General features: G+C 44.4%; 1 protein-coding gene across 12 annotated transcripts in view; it reads left to right on the forward strand.

Moving 5' to 3' along the window:
• The window catches only part of LOC144680470 (putative Polycomb group protein ASXL2), a 312,304-nt gene that overhangs the window by 122,248 nt on the left and 171,088 nt on the right, over nucleotides 1–18,968 (forward strand). For 10 of the 12 annotated variants that reach the window (XM_078541444.1, XM_078541463.1, XM_078541449.1 and 7 more), the window contains one exon: nucleotides 17,777–17,859. The exons of 1 other annotated variant lie outside the window; for it this stretch is intronic. In XM_078541444.1, the coding sequence (XP_078397570.1) occupies nucleotides 17,777–17,859 (83 nt within the window). Of the gene's footprint in view, nucleotides 1–16,621; nucleotides 17,349–17,776; nucleotides 17,860–18,968 lie in introns of those variants that run through there. One more of the 12 variants, XM_078541448.1, reaches the window with a different exon arrangement.

Below are 18,968 nucleotides of genomic sequence, written 5' to 3' on the forward strand. Positions count from 1 at the left end.
GCATTTCATTACAGTGAAGACATCAGAAATCAGATTTTCACACTTCAGTATTACTTTTCTCTGTCTTCAATACCTTTTCTTGTTCCTTTTCATCGATCAAAGAATTACATTAGCTGTCATATCTATCTGTGAGACAAGAAATAACTGGCTTTGTGCACCTCAGCATGGATATTTATAAAAAACAGAATCTGAAGAAAAGCAAACTACATTTGATCAGGAACATTTCAAGTCCAACCTAACTTGCTGCCTCAATGAAGAGCTTTCTATCCAAAGAGGTACAAAAGCCAATGGGGATGGAGTAATTTCAATGCAAGTAATTCCTCCGTGTGCATTTTTTGTTGATTGAAAAGTGGAACTCCTTTTTTTCTATGAGAGATTGTTTAGTGAATCAGGCTTCTGCTTGCATTCACAACTCTGATAGGATATGATTATACATGATTAAGCCAAAGTTACCTCGTTTTTAAACAGATTTTTTGCAAGAAGGAAATAGCATTTGACTTTACTTCTTTCAACGGGCTCCAGAACTTGGCAACGGTTTGAATAAAGAAACATTCCAATCACTCAGTCACTTGACAAACTCTAAATTACATTTCTTAAAGTGGAAATACTTTCTCAGCATACTCTTTTTTTTGAGTTAATGAAACAAACATATCCAAATTGGGCTTCAGAGTAGACTGCCCTAGGTTTGAAGAGCAATATTTTGCCCCTGCATATTTTGCTGATATTAATTAGTATCAGGATAAATTCATTCACTCAGTTCTGCCAATGACAAATTCTTCAAGTTTTGATGTTCCTGTTTTCACTGGTGGAACAATTACCATTTGGAATGAATCTTCAAGTAGGAAATAACATTTGTACAGTAATATCTTCTGGCTCAATTTTGTCTGGTGCTGCTCGTAACTCATTCTTCACCTATAAACCTTGATCTAATATAATCCCCCTTCAACTTGAATGTCTCTGATTCCAGCGGATGGTGCCAACAGCTGTCTACATTTCATATGACCTTGGAGACTGGTACTGGTCTTTCACTGTATTCCAGTCTTCTCATTAAGCTTGGTCCTCACTTGATCACCAGGTTTTAGCTTTGGGTGTGCTGAATATTGCTTGTTAAAGCAATGCTGGCAAGCTTACTTTGCTGACCTATTTTATTAGTCTTCTGCTTGGTCATGTTGGCTTCAGACTTTTGTCTAAAATAGACACCGTAGTTTTGATTTGCTTTCCTGCCACTGTCTCCGCTGGGTTTTTATCTGTAGTTGGAATGAAAGTTGTTCTATAACTCAGTAAGAATTCCCTTGTTTGAGTATTTGTTTTACCCCCTCAGCCTCTCTATTAGCTTTTGATAATAAGATCGCAAGTATGAATTTCAAACACAGGAATTTTTCCCTAATGGGTGGTAAAGTCCTTAAAACTACCTCAACAAACAATTCCTGATATTTCCAAATTGCTATTCAGGCTCACACAGACGCGGACTTTTACATTGTTATCTATGATCTAATGGTGCCATTGACATATATCATTCTGTAGGTTCAGTAACTTCAATAGTAGCAGTTGTGTCATTGCACTTCAAGAAGTATTGAGAATGGAACTCCATGCGGCGTATTCATGTTGTAAGGTTGATTTTTCCTTGACGCACTTTTTTTTCAGGCTCACACTACAGGACACATCTTTGTTTTTCTCTGCTATCTTTGACAGTGTGTTTTCTTTTTTACTGGTTCTTGACCTTGCATATCAGGAACTAACTAGGCCCCCACCACACCATCTCCGCCCCCCCCACCCCCCCCTCACTATCTAGATTATGAAAATTCAGGTTATTTTCTTCTTCACATGTATGTTGTGTGAGCCATAATTTACATCTTGCAAAACGGTTTCCCATTTGAGGTTTTGTAACATAACATTCAGTGGCATTCAGTGAACTGGGGATATTGTTAGAATGCGAAAGTAAGAAAGAACTTGCATTTATATAACTGAGTGCAGCTCAGGCCTTCCAGCTGTCCCAACGTATTTCACAGTCACTGAATTATTTTTGAAGTGTCATCACTGTTTTCATGTAGCTTTATTTACTGCTAAAAACCCACAAACAGCAAACAAGTTGAATGATTTTTTTTTCTTAAATGTAATGTTGGGCTGAAAGAATAATGTTGACCATGATACCAGGGCACCTGTGTGCTCTTCAGATAATGCCGTAGAATCTTTTATGTCCATCTGAACAGGTAGGCAGGACCAAAGTTCAACATTTTATCTAGAAGACAATACAGCGGGTCATTTGTACTGCACTAAGGCTATGTACTCAAGTCCTGGAGTCAAGTTTTAACCCTCAACCTGCTAATCAGTGTGCACTGTCTGTGATAACTGTAATATCCGCATGAGTAACCATTGTAAAAATTACAAACTTCCTATTTATCGCGATGCTTGTCATGATTTGTCTGTGTTATCATCACATATCATCAAGGAAGGATGGTTCATGATTATGATCACTTGTGATCACTGGTGCTTTAGTTTATCTAATTTTCTGTATATTTTATTACTTCATAACTCTATCACTGATTACGCCTTGTACTGAACACAGAGGGGTAGGGATGGATTTTCCTGGACATCGCCGTTCCCGCCCCTCCCTCGGTTTAAAAAGTCAGTGGAGAGCCTGCCCACAATCTCAAAGACTGCCCCGCAGCAGTTTAACACTGGAAGCAACGTTAATTGTTTTAAGGTGAGACTTCTGTCCTTTTCTCAGCAGGAAGTCCCGCCATAGAGTGCTGCTGGCCAATCGGATTGGCCTGCAGCTATATGGTCCCACCGGCGCCAGCAGCAGCACTGCCAGTCCCACCACACCGAGGAACCCAGGGTCGGGGTCTTGGTGGGGGTGGGGGGCCGCGTTAAAGGCAGGATGACCTTGGGGGCAGGGTGCCTCCAGTGTGCACAAGGGGACCCACAAAGGCGATATTTCTGAATTCGCCATTCTAAAAACTTCGTCATGACTAACTATAAACTTTCACCATGTATAAATCAAAATAATGACTCGCGTACTCTTTTATAGTTACATTTATATTGTTCTCTGGAATGCACAATGGGGCTTGCAGTACCTGCACGAATTTTCCCTCTAAGCTGTGTGGGTGTGTGGCTGTGCAGCAATCAGGAATATGCCATGTAGGGAACAAACAGGCCACGCACAAGCAAAGTTCCCTTAAAGATGTGTGCCTGCATGGCATGTACCAATCTTAAAGGGACCACACAGTGCAACAAACCAGCCATGCACAGCGAACAGAAGTTAGAAGGAACATTGATCTGCAACCAATTGAGGATGAAGCCTTGCTTTATTGCACCATCTGCTAAAAACAAAGTCCTCTGACATTAGTCATCTTTACGGTTCAAAAGCAGATTACACTCTATTTATTTAATTGTGTTTTGTGCTTGTCTTCATTCCCATGTATTATGAACATATGAACATTTGGGGAAGAATTTTCCCCCCCACCCCATTGTAGGGGGTGAAGTTCAGGAGCGGGCACATGTGGGCGTGCCTCCTCGGGGGCGCGCCGCTATTTTACGTGGGCAGGCCTTATTGGCCCGCCCAGCGTGACGTCCACCAGGCCCTGTGCAGGCGGGGGGGGGGGGGGATTCCCTAAGCCAAGAATGCGCTCTTTTGTGCATGCGCGCGAAAGAGCGCACTCATCTCCCTGAGGCTAAGTGCTGCTTGAAGGTGATTGGCGCAAAATTTTAAAATGGTAAATGTAGGAAAATGAAATTTCCCTGACATGTCCCCTTGTGTGACACTGTCACATGAGTTAGGACATGTCCATCACTTTTAAGTAAACTTTTATTAAATTTTAAAAACCTACATGAAACCTCATCCCGCCCGTGGATGAGGTTTCATGCTTTTTCTGAAGCCCACCAGGGCTCCCGGCCTGCCCGCCAACCTTAAGATTGGACGGGGCAGGTCCATTAACTAGTATAATTAGTTTTAAATGGCCTCAATTGGCCGTTGACAGGTCGGCGGGCACACAGCTGATTCAGCTGAGCCCCTGCCGACCTGAAAATGGAAATGACGCGGGCTGACGATGGGAGTTCCGTCCAACGTCATCCTGCGTCATTTTACGCGTCGGTGAGCGGGCCCCGCCCCCCGCTCGCCGACCTCAATATCTCAATATCTTGCCCATGAATTAGGAGCAGGAGTCGGCCACTTGGCCCCTCAAGCCTGCTCTGCCATTCAATAAAATCATGACTGATCTGAATGTAACCTCAGCCCCACATTCCTGCCAATCCCCGATAACCTTTCACCCCCCCTTGTTAATCAAGAATCTGTCTAACTCTGTTTTAAAAATATTGAAAGACTCCGCTTCCAGTGCCTTTGAGGAAGAGAGCTTTAAAGACTCACAACCCCCTGAGAGAAAAAGTTTCTCCTCATCTCTGTCTTAAATGAGCGATCCCTTATTTTTAACCAGTGACCCCTAGTTCTAGATTCCCCTACAAGAGGAAACAACCTCTCCACATCCACCCTGTCAAGACCCGTTACGATCTTAAAGATTTCAGTTAAGTCACCACCTACTCTCCTAAATTCCAGTGGATACGAGCCTAACTTGTCCAGCCTTTCCTCGAAAGGCAACCCCCCATTCCCGGTATTAGTCTAGTAAACGCGTTTACATCTTTCTTTAAACGAGGAGGCCAGTACTGTGCACAGTACTCCAGATGTGGTCTCGCCCATGGCCTATACAACTGAAGATAACTTCCCTCCATTTGTAATCAATTCCCCTCACAATGAATGATAACATTCTATTAACTTTCCTAATTACTTGCTGTACCTGCACACTAGCCTTTTGTGATTCATACACTGGGACACCCAGATCCTTAATCTCTCACCATTTAGATAAGATTGGTAATTGTTGTACTGCATGTGGCAGACCAGAGTATGGTGGCTTTTAATTATCTGTCACCTGCCATTATCCATCAAGAGGCCTCTCCATTGTGGCAATAATGAAAGTGCCACTGATTATGGTCTACCCATCTATTAATTCCTAATGCAAGAAGAGGTCGGTGAAGAAGTCTCTACAATGAGCTCATGCTTTTACCAAATATATTCTTCTGCTATTTTAATTGCAGTGGTTGAGCTTTCCTCAGCCAATCCACCTGCTAGCATACTTGTCTGTCCTGAATAGATGTGGCTGAAAGACTTGAAGTTAAGAATGGATTTTCTAACTGATATAATCTATTCAATTACTTTCTGGCCTTCCTTGACCCCAACAAAGAGTGCATTTAAAACAGTATTGCAAAAGCAAAATCATTGTCTGGGGGACTGGGGTTGGGGGGTGTTGGGTGTGGTGATGATGGAAGCAAGTTTGGAAGCAAATCTCATTGGTCTCTTGTTCAACGGATTCTATTGTACGATGTTGTATTATTGTGCAAGTACAGCCTTACTTTCGCAAAAAGAAATTAAATGTCAAAGCTTTTTAGGTTTAATATTGAACATAACAGCAAGATTAGCTCAATGGCTCATAGATAATCATACACCTGGTACTTTTTAAAAGCATTTTCTGTGATTTAGAACTTTATTAAACGAATTCTGATGGAGTATTTCATAAATCATAAATCTAATAAATTGTAACTAATGACATAGTTAATGCAGTTAGAAGTTGCACTCAATGGCAATATCATTATCCATTTGAGAATATTCCCATCCAGTTAAAAGAATGTGTACAAATGTGAAGTATTGATTGAAGCTGGAAGAACTGTTCCATTTGGCCGAGACTTGTGAGGCAGCAAATAAGATGCATTTAAATTACCCACTGCACCTTGTTAATTTATCTGGAAATGTATGGAATTGGAAAAACTAATAGTAACTCAAATCCAAAGGGCTAAAAGTTTAATGAGTTTCTATTATCTTCCCAATTCATAGCTAAGAATGTTATTGTTTACAGGAATTGTAAATCGTATTGTGAAGTTTGTAGCCTGGTTAGTCTGCGCTTTGTCTGTAATTCCAGAAAGATCTCGTCTAATGTCCAACAAATAAAGGCAATATTATGCATTGGTTTTTGGCAATATAAAGGTAGAACAATAAAATATTAATTGGACCTGTACAGTTTGCCATTTTGTGAGAATTCAAACCTGCATCCAGAAAAGGAAGTTAAAGTATTTTCTGTTGAACTGTTAGTTTGGTTAAAAAAAATGGCAGTGCAAGGATGGGGAAAGAGGCTCTTGGTAGAGGTGCTCTGGTTAAGTTGTATAGCTAAGAGTGGGGTTAAACAAGGCAACCCAACCAAACTGGATAAGGGAGGAGAGATATTGAAGAAGCATGATGTTCAACCATGTTGAATGCTACAGAGTGGTTGAGAAAAGTGAAGAAATAAGGCATCATAATCTCATAGAATACCATTCATGGCTTCCATTAATACAATCTGCATGCTGTGAGAAGGATTGAAACCTCACTGGTGCGATTCAATTTTATTGTGAAGAATTGAATTGTGGCCCAATGCAGAGTTCAAGGAACACGCATTAATGGGACATAAGAGGTTTGTTATAAATGGACACTTTGTTTGCTGTATCCAAGTAGTTTTTGATTATGTATGACATAAAAATAAGGACATTTGAAGCACATGCACTATAGTTTAAATGTAGGTTGGTACCAAGCAGTGCTCATTGTTCCTTTTGTTTGAACATATAATTCAGCCTACAACCAACATCAGTTAAGGCAAGAGAAAGGAAATAGCTTACAGATAAAAATTTTGTCATCTGGCACCTAAACCAGAAAAAATTCTATTGGCTGTCATATGCAAGATCATTCATCTAGGAGGTCTTGCTTGAAATTTAGGTAGCACCACATAAAAATTGTACGTAAAACTTTAATAGCCATGCGATAGACATTCCTGCATGCACATTGATAAATAGGAAACCCAAATGATGGAAACCTGAAATAAAAACCAAGGCCCAGATTTTTGCCATGATGGAGAGCTTCTCCATCATGATGAAAGTAACAGAACTGCTCAAAAATTGCAAGACCCACCCCCGAACACGGTACTTCCAATTTTTGCAGGGGCAAGAATGGAGGCAGGGCACAGTTTGTACATGTGCATTTTACAGAGGCAACTAGCCAGTTAAATCATCAGCTGCCTCCACTGAAATGGGAGTTTGGCATGTGAAACCCAAAATGTACAGATTAGACCTGGTAAGAGCAGGTATGAACTTTGTGGATTCGTTTGAGTAGCCAGGATATCCCTTCGGAGAAGTACAGTACCCCATTGGAATTGGTCACGGGATAACTTTGGGGGAGATACGGTGCCTTTGGTGGAGGTCAGGTGCCCTTTGGTGGTGGTCAAGTGCCCTTTGGAATTGTTAAAATTAGCCATAAGTGTGCACAAAAAGTGCATAAACCTATTACTGTCAGACTCATTGGAACTGTCAACAGACCTGTCAAAACTGTCAGAAGCACCTGTCAAGAAGACCTGTCAAAAGGAACTGTCAAAAGTATCAAGAAAGCCTACATATGTACATTCAAAATAGGAGCAGAATTAGGTCATTCAACCCCTCAAGCCCGCTCGGCCATTCATTAAGATCATGGCTGATCTGTTTGTGTTTTGAATTCCACATTTCCATCTATCCCCGATAACATTTGATTCCCTTGACTAACAAGAATCTATCTACCTTTGTCTTAAAAATACTCAATGACCTCACCTCCACCACCTTCTGAGGCAGAGAATTCCAAAGTTGCACAACCCTCTGAGAGAAAAAAATTTTCCTCATCTGACCTGAAAGGGTGAACCCTAATTTTAAAACAGTGTCCCCTAGTTCTGGACTCACCCAAAAGAGGAAACATCCTTTCGACGTCCACCTTGTCAAGGCTGTTCAGGATCTTATATACTTGAATCAAGTCACCCCTCACTCTTCCAAACTCCAGCGGAAACAAGCCCAGTCTGCCTAACCTTTCCTCAAAAGACAACCCGCTCATTCCAGGTATCAATCTAGTAAACCTCCCCTGAACCGCCTCCAATGCATTTACATCCTTCAAAAGCACCTGGCAAAGGGAGCTATCAAGCTGTCAAGACTTTTAAAAGCCTTCCCCTTGAAATCTTTAAAACACTCCAGACATTAAAAAAATGATTGCTTGCTATTTCACTCTGTCTGTTGACATAAGCCTGAGGGTTTCCATTATTGGAATAATGCTGCATGACTGATTTCACAACCATCCAATATCACTGTAGGGTGCCTGCCATTTCACAGTTTGATTGACAGCTACAAGTGCTTATAGACTCTTTGATGTGGGACTGTGAATTCCAATGATTGTTGGGAAGAGGAATTGTGCACTCGAATGAAATGCCTGTTGTTAAAAGCCTTATTTAGTTGAAGGAATGTAAATGTAGTAAATGGGATTATTTTTAAGGATGAGAATGCTTTAAGAATATAATGAAGTCTAAAATAGACACTTAGAACTTTATCTTTTTATTTATTCATTCATGGGATGTGGGCATCACTGGCTAGGCCAGCATTTATTGCCCATCCCTAACTGCCCTTGTTCAGAGGGCATTTAAGAGCCAAGCACATTGCTGTGGATCTGGAGTCACATGTAGGCCAGACCAGGTAAGGACAGCAGATTTCCTTCCCTAAAGGACATTAGTGAACTTATGGAACTTTATTTTGTCTCATCTCTACATGGGCGTTGAGGTCTGCCCCATACCATGTGAGTTGATATGGTAGGTGTAAGAGTTAATGGTGGTGGGTGGGAGCATGCGTTAGCATGAGTTGGCTCGAAGTTGGCATAGGGGCGAGAAAGGGCATTAGGGGTGGGTACAGGGGCATAGGTTGACATAGGCACTAAAAAGGCCCATGGGGGTAGCTGGAGGGGCAGAGGTTGGCATAGGGGCTCTAAAGAGCAATGGGGTGGGAGGATGTTACCCCTCGTGGGAAAGACTAGAACTAGAGGACACAGTTTACAAATAAGGGATCTCCCATTTAAGACAGAGCTGAGGAGAATTTTTTTCTCAGAGGGTCGTGAGTCTTTGGAACTCTCTTCCCCAGAGCACTGGAGGCATTGAATATTTTTAAGGCTGAGTTAGATAGATTGATTGACGAGGAGGTCAAAGGGTATAGTTGATAGGATGGAAAGTGGCGTGGAGGCCCAATAAGATCAGCCACAATTTTATTGAATTGCGGAGCAGGCCAAAGGGGTCAAATGGTCTACTTGTGCTGCTAATTCATATGTTGATATGGGGTTCAGTGGAGGGCCATAGGCTGGCGTAGGGGCTACAAAGGAGCATGGGGTTGAGTGGAGGGGCATAGGTTGGTATGGAGGGTATAAGGGTCCATAGGGGTTGGAAGGGGGACATACATTGGCATGAGGGCAGTAAGGGGTGGGTGGAGGGCATGTAGTGGCATGGGTTGACATGGATAGGGCATGGGGAGTTTGTATGGAGGGGACATAGTGGTGGAGCCCCAAGGCAAGCCTTCCACCTAGCCAGCCTCGGCACCTGGCATCCTCCTAGCTTCTCCTGGGGTTGCCCACCCCAACTTCCAATCCAGCCTGACAATCCACTTTTAAAGGTTGGGTGCATGGAGCCAGGAACTCTCCCGAAAATCTAGGTCTAAAATTCTGGAAATTAGAACAGTAGATTGGGTGCATCTGAAAGAGAAGAATAAAAGCAAAATACTGCAGATGCTGGAAATCTGAAATAAAAACAGAAAATTCTGGAAAAACTCCGCAGGTCTGGCAGCATCTTTGGTGAGAGAAACAGAGTCAATGTTTCAAGTTTGTATGACTTTTCTTCAGAGCTGAAGAAAGGTAGAAGCATGATGGATTTTATCCTGTGGAAGAACTGGAGCAAAATAGAAGGTCAGGGATAGGTGGGAGTTCAGGAGAGATTTGACAAAGATATCATGGACACAAGACAAAGGGAGTGGTTATGATAGTGTTAAAGACTAAGGAAGGTGCTAATAGTAACCTAAAGGTGAGATAGCAGAACGTGTTAATAGCAGAACAAGGCCAGTGCTCTCTGAAAGCAAAACATAAGAACAAGTTACAGGCTGGCCCAAAGCAGGTGCAGGAAATGCGGTCGGGTGTGCGGGAGCATCTGGGGGAGATACACGAGGCTATGCTTGGCTTGGTCTCCGTGGTGGAGGAGTCTGCATGGACTCTCACTGAAGCAATGAGCCACATATCTGAGCGCCATGCGTCCTCCATGGAGCGAGTGGCGACTCTTGTGGAGAGCCTCCACCAGGAGACCCATCAGGGCTTCCTGGGGATGCGCTCTGACCAGCAAGCCCTCACATCGGCAATGACCTTAGCTGGCTCCATGGCCCAGAGGACGACCGCCAAGGTCATCAAGGCCAACGGGACAGCAGAGTCAGCAGCCTGTCTCAGATGCCACTCTGAGCGATGGGTCAGCACCAAGACGTAGCACCCGGAAACGTAAACATAAGGCACCTTAGGCACACCACAGGTTTATCACTGGTGCTTTTGTGTTGGCCCGAGATGAGGTCCTTATGATTTTATTTGATTTGTAACACTATTGTCTTTTTTTTGTAATAAGCTGCTTTGTTTGACACATTAAATTCAGATATGTCACCAAGGCTGAGGGTGCCTCTTTTCTTCTGCATGTGTATGGTTTCCAAAACTGTAATGAGCGCTTTGTTGGACATTCAGCTTTATTAACAAGTCCCTTAATTACTGTTTCTAACCTGGCAGATTTTTCACTTGGGCGTCGAGTGTCGAGCCAACAGCCCAGGCTTGTCCTGGGAGGCCCATCTGTGGTGTGCTAGCTGAAGGTTCATTGGATTAAAGCCTCCCGGGTGTCCCTGCCTCCCTGGACTAGTCCCGGGTCAGCGTCTACCCCCTCAGCATTTCCCTGTGCGTGCTCATCCTCGGAATCACTGCTGGACTCATCGTGTGCAGCTGCAGACAATGCAGCGATGTCTTCATCGTCCACTGCGTCCCCCCTTTCCAGTGCAAGGTTGTGGAGAGCGCAGCATGCAACCACTATCACCGACACACAATCTGGGGGCTACTGGAGTGCGCCCCCTGAGCGGCCCAGGCATCGGAAGTGCATCTTGAGAAGACCGATGGTTCTCTCCACCACAGCCCTTGTGGGGGCGTGGCTCCTATTGTACCACTGCTTAGCCTCTGTTCTTGGATGGTGGAGAGGTGTCATGAGCCACCTTCTCAGGGGATAGCCCTTATCACCTAGCAGCCATCCATCCAGCCGGGCTGGAGCACTGAAGAGCCTCGGCACCTGGGAGTGTCTGAGGATGTAGGCGTCGTGGGAGCTGCCTGGGTACCTTGCACAGACGTGTAGAATCAGCATCCTGTGATCACACACTATCTGCACGTTCATGGAGTGGAAGCCCTTCCTGTTGACGAAGGCACCAGGCTCACCTGCTGGCGCCTTGATGGCCACATGTGTACAGTCTATAGCACCCTGGACACGGGGGAAGCCAGCAATGGCCGCGAAGCCTCTGGCTCGCTGTGTCTGGCTTGCCTGGTCCCAACGGAAGTGGATGAAGGTCAATGCAAACCTGAACAGAGCGTCTGTAACCTGCTTGACATAAGTGTGGACAGCTGATTGGGAGACACCGCAAAGATCACCCACCGAGCCCTGGAAGGTGACAGAGGCATAGAAGCTGAGGGCAGCTGTGACCTTTAGAGCCACTGGCATGGGGTGTCCACCCACACAGTTCACAGAGATCTCAGGCCCAATCATTTGACAGATATAGTTAACTGTCTCACTTGACAGTCGGATCCTCCTTCGGCACTGCACCTCAGACATATTGAAGTCGCTGCTTCGCCGCCTGTAAACCCTGGCAGCAGGATAGTGGCATCTTCTGCGGCCCCTTCCACCTTGGACTTGCTGTTGGCCCTGCGCCCCTTGTGCCTGCACCTGTCCTCCCAAAGGTGGCTCCCCTGGAGGCTGAATGTGCGCTCCTGGCCTCCTCCCCCTTCTAGCCTTCCCTTCCTCGGAGGGGGAGCTACCTCCAGTGGACAGCTCAGCTCCCATTCCTAGGCTAAGGGAAGGCTTCCTGAAAGCTGCAGGCCCAGAAAAGATTCTTCACTGCAGAGTGCTGACCTGAAGGTTAAGAGTCCAGGAAAAGCAGCTGGTATGCGTTTTGAAGTATTGCAGATCACACAAGCAAGTTTGAAAAACTTTCAATAATAAATACTTGACTGTGCACATTCACGACCCTACTGAGCCCTCTTATCCCGCCCGTGGATGAAGTTTATACAAGTGTGTCCTACCCGCCTGCCCGTTGCGCCCGTGCGTCGACCCGAAGATCGCACGGGCGCCGAAAAACCGTCATCGATTGGACACTCAAGGGCCTTAAGTGGCCCGTTAGTTAATGGCCGGCGCGCGTAGGACACCATCGTGCAGCGAAATATCGTAATGGTGCGTGGTGATGTCGGGACACTCGCCCAACGTCACCGCGCGGACGTGTGGGGCCCGCCCCTGCACAACAACGGGAAAACTCTGCCCCATGTTTCTGGCACCTCTCTATCATTACCTATTGTATCATTCTGTCTATCCTTTAATGGTCTATACCCATCACAGCCTTCCTTATTTATTAACGTGACTGCAAAATGTTTTACTATTTTGTTTCATGTTCCTTGATAATTTAATTTCATAGTTCTATTTGCCTTCCTCACTGTTTTTCTTTACTTTTCTCCTAAACTTTTTGTATTTCCCCTTATCGTGCACCTCAGTTGTTCCCTTATGTCCTTATTCAACCACGGAGTCTCACTCGTGTTTAGCTTGTCCTTTCCCTTCAGTGGAATATATTTTCCCTGCACTCTGTTGAACACCATTTTAAATGTTTCCCGTTCTTGTTCTACATTGTTTCTTTGCCAATATTGTTGCCCATTTTATTTTCCCAAGTACTATATTTAGCCCCTCAAAATCAGCTTTACTCCAATCTATTAACCTGTTTTTTTTTGCCATACTTATGTTCTTCTCTATCATTATGTTAAAGCATTTTACATAATGGTCGCTATTACCTAGGTGGGATGGGCAATAAATGCTGGCCTAGCCAGCGATGCCGACATCCCATAATTATTAGGGTGGCCCTTGTGCTGACCTTCAACTCCACCCACCCGAAACACCCCCCCCCCACCCCTGGCCACCTCGAGGGATCCCCCTGACTGACTAACTGCTTGGTCAAGATCAGTTTGGAAAAATGGTGCGCATCACCATTCAAGCTCCGTCATCTCTACCCTCACCCTGTCACCCACCAATTTCTCCCCATCACCATAGACCCACCCAATATCACCATTCCTCTCCCCTCTGTCACCCTTGAGCTTTCCCGTATTACCCTGGACCCTATCAAGATCCATCTCCATATGCCTTTCCTCTCCTCGGAGCCGACACCCCTTACCATCCCCATGCCCACCCAGACCCTGCCCCCTCCAGTATTCCGAGCCACCTGTCTTGTGTCCCTCCATGACCAACCTGATGGGACCTTCACCTATCAGACTCTCACCCTGGACTGCCACCCTACCACACCCCACTCCCCACTCTGTCTGTCACTGTTTCCCTCTATCACCAGCATCCTGAGTTCTCCCTCCAGGACCTCACTGACGCCACCATCAATCCCACCCTCTGGAACATTCCCTCTCCTTCCACGGACATTCTTCCCACTCCTCCTTCGCTGGACACTCTTCTTCCCCTGTTCCCCAGACATTCCCCCCACCCTTCCTTGGACATTCCCCCCATCCCTTACCCGAACATTCCCCCAACCCCTTACCTGGACATTGCCCCCACCTTCCTTGGACACTCTTCCTCACCCCACCCCTTACCCAGACATCTCCCCACTCTTTCCTGGACACTCTCCCACCCCTTCCCCAGACATCTCCCACCCCACCCAAATTCCCTGGACGCTCTCCCCACCCTTCCCCTTTCAGCCTGCTTCCTCTGTTCAGCCTTTGCTCCACCTTACTCCCCCACCACCCCCACCTCTTCGCTTAGCCTGCTTGCATTGTCCAGCCTTGGTGCAGCGTTTGCTAACGACACTCAAGTGAAAGTTATGTGTGGTCCCCAAGAAGGAGAAAGCAACTGCTACAGATCTCAAAGTCATGGAAGAGGTGAAGCTTGAAGAGGTGCACACCACTTATATACAGTCATCCAACTGAATGTTCTAAATTCTCGCTGACGGGGAGCTTAATTTGAAGGGCAAGGTGGCCTTTTACTGAGCTTATAGGAGATGCTGATGAATGCAAATGGGGTTCCTGACATTGTTCATCAGGAAGCTTGGCCAGCCTTTAACCCACCTAGAAGGTCAAGAAAACAAAACTCGCACAGTTTATCCCACCGATGGGAAACAGATTTTTGCCTCCTTCAAAATTAAGTGCACCCACCCACCACGATTCCCACTGCTGGTGAGAGCAGAAAATTCCACCCATTATCTTTTATCTCTATCCCTTTGGATTCTGTTTTTATCTTGCTGCCAGCTGTATCCTTTTTTCTACTGCCATTTTGTTATCTTTAATAAGCACAGTTACTCCGCCTCCCCTTTTCCCCCTCTCTCTCTTTTCTAAGGCCAGAATTTTTCCCTCGTTGGGCAGGCTCGGCGGGAATGGGCGGGGGCAGTTGGGAAGCTGATCGCGATTGGTTCCGCTCCGCGATTTCACGTGGGGTGGCCAATTAAGGCCCGCTCTGCATGGATCACGAGCGGCAGCACTGAGCGCTACCTGTGCGGGTGGTGGGGAGGAGGGAGAGCCGGGCCTGGCGCGCAGTTCCTGCATGCGGGCAAAAGAGCGCTTCAATCTCCCTCAGGCACAGAGCTGCCTCAGGCAGATTGAAGCGCTTTTTAAAAAAAATAAAGAAGGTAAAAATCAAAACAAAAACATGTCCCCTCACATGACTCTGTCACATGAGCCGGGACATGTTTTTAATTCAAAAATAAAGTTTTTAGTTAATGTTTACTTGCTTTAGGAAGCCTCATCCCGCTCGTGGATGAGGTTTCAAAAAAATTGTAAAGGCCGCTTGGCCTTTTCGCCTGCCCGCCAACCGTAAGGTTGGATGGGCAGCGTTAATTCGATTTTAATTAGCTTGTTAATGGCCTTAATGGGCCTTTTAATTATAGACAGGCGCGCAGCCGACTCCAGCGCGTGCCCGCCGAATGAAATACTGCGTGAGTGCACGATGACGTTGGGACACATGCCCGATGTCATCGTGCATCATATTACGCTCGGGCGTGTTGGACGCGTGCCTGCATGCCAAACGTAAAATTCTGCCCTAAATATGTTATGCTCGACGGTGTTTAATTCCTAGTCCTGATTTTTCTGTGGCCATTTCTCAGTAAAATGACTATGTTTGGTTCTCAGCAGATGATTGCCTCCAAGCACAATGTGCGTTGCTGCACAGACATTTTGACTCATTTTTAATAGGATTTCCCCTCACTTTATGTCGAACCATCTTTTAAACTCCTGTTCTCTAATTCTATTTATTCCTTTGTCATCCTTACTTTAATCTTTCCCATGCTCCCCTTCCCTGTTTTGTATACATTTAGGCTGCTTATGTTTCTTGTAGATCTCTCCCCCATCTTACTAATTTTAAGCCTTTGCCACCTCCCTGTTTACCCTTTCTGCGAGGACACGTGTTCCATCTCATTCAGGTGGAGCCCAGCCCATTGGTGTGGCTCCTTCCTATCCCAGAATTGGTACCAGGGCCCCCATTAACAGGAATCCTTCTTTCCCACACCAGTAACTTAGCCACATGTTAATTCTCCTGAACAAAAACAGAATTACCTGGAAAAACTCAGCAGGTCTGGCAGCATCGGTGGAGAAGATAAGAGTTGACGTTTCGAGTCCAACATGACCCTTCAACAGAAGATTGGGCAATAATTCAGCGATTATTATCCTGGAGATCTTGTTTTTTAATTTAGAGCTTAACTCCTGATAGTCTTTCAGCAGAACCTCCACCCTGTTTCTTCCAATGTTGTTTGTTCCAACATGAACCACGACAAGTGGATTTACTCCCTCCTTTTCCAAGCTCCTCTCCAGCCGCTGTGAGATGTCCCTTACCCTGGCACTGAGCAGGCAACACGCCCTCTGGGATTCTCATTCTTGACTGCAGAGGATGCTATCTAGCCCCCCAAATTATAAAGTCCCCTATTACTAACACATTTCTATTCTGTTCTAACAGCTGCTGCCTCTGGGCAACTTTCTGAGCCACAGAGCCTTGGCCTGCATTGTAGTTGTCCTCCCTGCAGTCTTTCGCATTATCCTCTTATCCCCAGAGAGCAAGTACATACATGACATCTGAAAAAAATGATTGTAGTATTTCAAGTCAGTTATGTAATTTTAGATTTGTGCTGACTATGTCATTGCCTGCACCAAGAAGGGTAAAATATGACAGTATATCCTTTCACCTGGATGTTTTGCAATTGATATAAGAAAGGATCATCTTTGCTTGTTCAACCATCATGTACAATTATGATTTGTTGGCCTTCAAGAAGTCGGGTGTTTGGGGACTTGCTGTCTTTTAAGCAATTTCCTGATCAAGTGATCCAACTCCACTGAAATACATGAGGCCTCTCTCTTTGAATCATGCATTTGATCCTTCATCATCTGCTGTCAGCTGCAGACTGGAATTTTACCTTTAAAAGCTTGCTTTTTATTTTGCTAATTCTATCTGAATAAGTTTGGTTTTTTTTTCATTGCAGTCCTATAATTTGACATATATTTTAGTTTAAAAAATCACTACCAATATAATTTTTCCTTTTAGCTCTCAGCATTGGCCGCTTAAGGCTTATCACAGACAACTTGCAGTCAGCCCCCAATCGATGTTGGCCCTTACTTCAGGATTTAGGTTCAGTATCATGAATTGTTGCCGTTGTCTGATAGCCAATATACATTTCATTATCTTTTCAATGCTGAATAGCTTTCAGAAATATGAGGTCAGTGCATATTTCAGCATGATTGCTTTATTCATGGGAAACTATCCTACCACAGGAATGTTCAAGCTTGATCCTTTCAAGTTTAAAAAGATCTTGAGTTCCAATTCATCAAAAAAGCCAAAGAACTAATTGAAGTTAAATAGGAAACATCCCAGGAAAGAAGTTTTGGCCGAGCAACATTCTTTCCACTTCTCAGGAAAAGACATCAGGTTTCTCTGTGCCGCACACAGATCTGTTCTTGGCATTACTTACAAACCTGCTCACTTGTGAGATATTTTCAGTGTCATTGTGAGGGCAAAGGGTGTGTGTTGTATCAGGAGTGGACTGCAAAGCACTCTTTACTGGACTTTGGACTCCAAATGTGAAAATTCATTCTTGAGATATGTAGTCAGTTTCATAGACACACGACCTGACTTGCCTCACAAATGAAGGCAAATCTTAATTCTATGTGATCTTTGAGATTCTTTCAAAGAATAAGGAAGTTGATATCCATGGTAGGTAATTAGCATTTTCCATCATCATACAATTGGTGAGTGAACTTTTTGTCTTAGTGTTTGCTGTTGTTTTTCTCACTTCTCCTAAAATGAACTTTAACTGAAAATGAATACATTGTGATACCTTTGGCTGCCAGAGCTGTTGTATGTTTTATATTCAATACAAATGATGCGGTCTTATTTCATTTTTGAGTGGAAGTTAATATCACATTTGCAATATCACTGTCTCTCTGTTGAATACCATATCTTAATCATGATCCATTGTTTAATAATGTCATGTGTTCAAAAAATATTATCATGTTAACTAAAGCAGAATATTTCTAAGTTAGCTTTTGGATTATTTAGATGTGTACTGGATACTCCCTGTTAGTGTGGTTATCACCCAGGAATACACAGTTGAAGCTGACATTGCTGTACATCTTTATCAGGTACTGGAGAAGTACCCAAACACACCAATGAGCCACAAGGAGATCCTACAAGTCATCCAGCGTGAAGGACTCAAGGAGATCAGGTGAGTGCTTTTACATTCTCTTTGTATATGACAATCTCTATATAACAGAATAAAGCCCATGAGTTCACTGAGTCGTAAACCTATGTAATTACATATATGTATTCCACATTATAAAAAAAAAGCAGTAAATTTCTTAAGGGCAGGTCGAATTTACACATCCAGGAACATGTTGTTGCCTCACAACCACACACTCACATCTTCTTCCTCTCCCTGTTTGAGACCCAGCAATCGGTTTCCTGCTCTGTCTGAGCCACAGATAACAGCCTCTGTGACAGTGATTACAGCTCGCTGTCCCTCGTTATTCTTTGTAATTTCTCCATTGCTTTTAACATTGTTCTGCCTGCCACAAATACTCCTCCTTGGCAATCCAGCATCATTCTACTACTTTCTTCTAGTTTCATTCAGAACCTTTGCCAAAAATGGATGTTACATATTCTCCAAAGATTTATCCAATGATAACCAATAGTGCCAACAGGAACTCACCAAGCCTCCTTAGACAGCACCTTCCAAACGACTGCTACCATCTAGAAGGACGAGGGCAGCAGTCACATGGGAACACCACCACCTGGAAGCTTCCCTCCAAGCTATTCACCACCCTGACTTGGAAATATACCGCCATTCCTTCACCGTCACTGGGTCAAAATCCTGAAACTCCATCTCTAACAGCACTGTGGGTGTACCTACACCACATGGTTCAAGAAGGCAGCTTAACATCACCCTCTCAAAGACAATTAGGGATGGGCAGTAAATGTTGGCCAAGCAGTGATGCCAACAACCCATGAACAATTTTCTTAAAAAGCCCATCCTTAGCACTTTCTCTTCATTATCTCTATGTTTATCCTAGTGAGATCATCTGGAACCATGCGTTTAGTTCCTTTTGTATGCTGTTGGCCCTTACATCTTCTTTAATGATTTCATAAATGTTGCTCACTGTTCAGTTGTCTGTCCAACATTATGATTTAGATTAAACAAAATTTCCTCCAGCCCAATGAAGGTAAAACTTAACCCACCACTTTTAGCTATCAGCAGCTCCTAAGTACTTCTTCCCTTAATTGTATTTTATCTGACTAAACCCAATGGCAAGCAGCCTCAGCATTGTGCTCTGATCC

The sequence above is a fragment of the Cetorhinus maximus genome, chromosome 5 (genome assembly GCF_964194155.1).
Source record: "Cetorhinus maximus chromosome 5, sCetMax3.hap1.1, whole genome shotgun sequence".
Classification (NCBI taxonomy): Eukaryota; Metazoa; Chordata; class Chondrichthyes; order Lamniformes; family Cetorhinidae; genus Cetorhinus; species Cetorhinus maximus.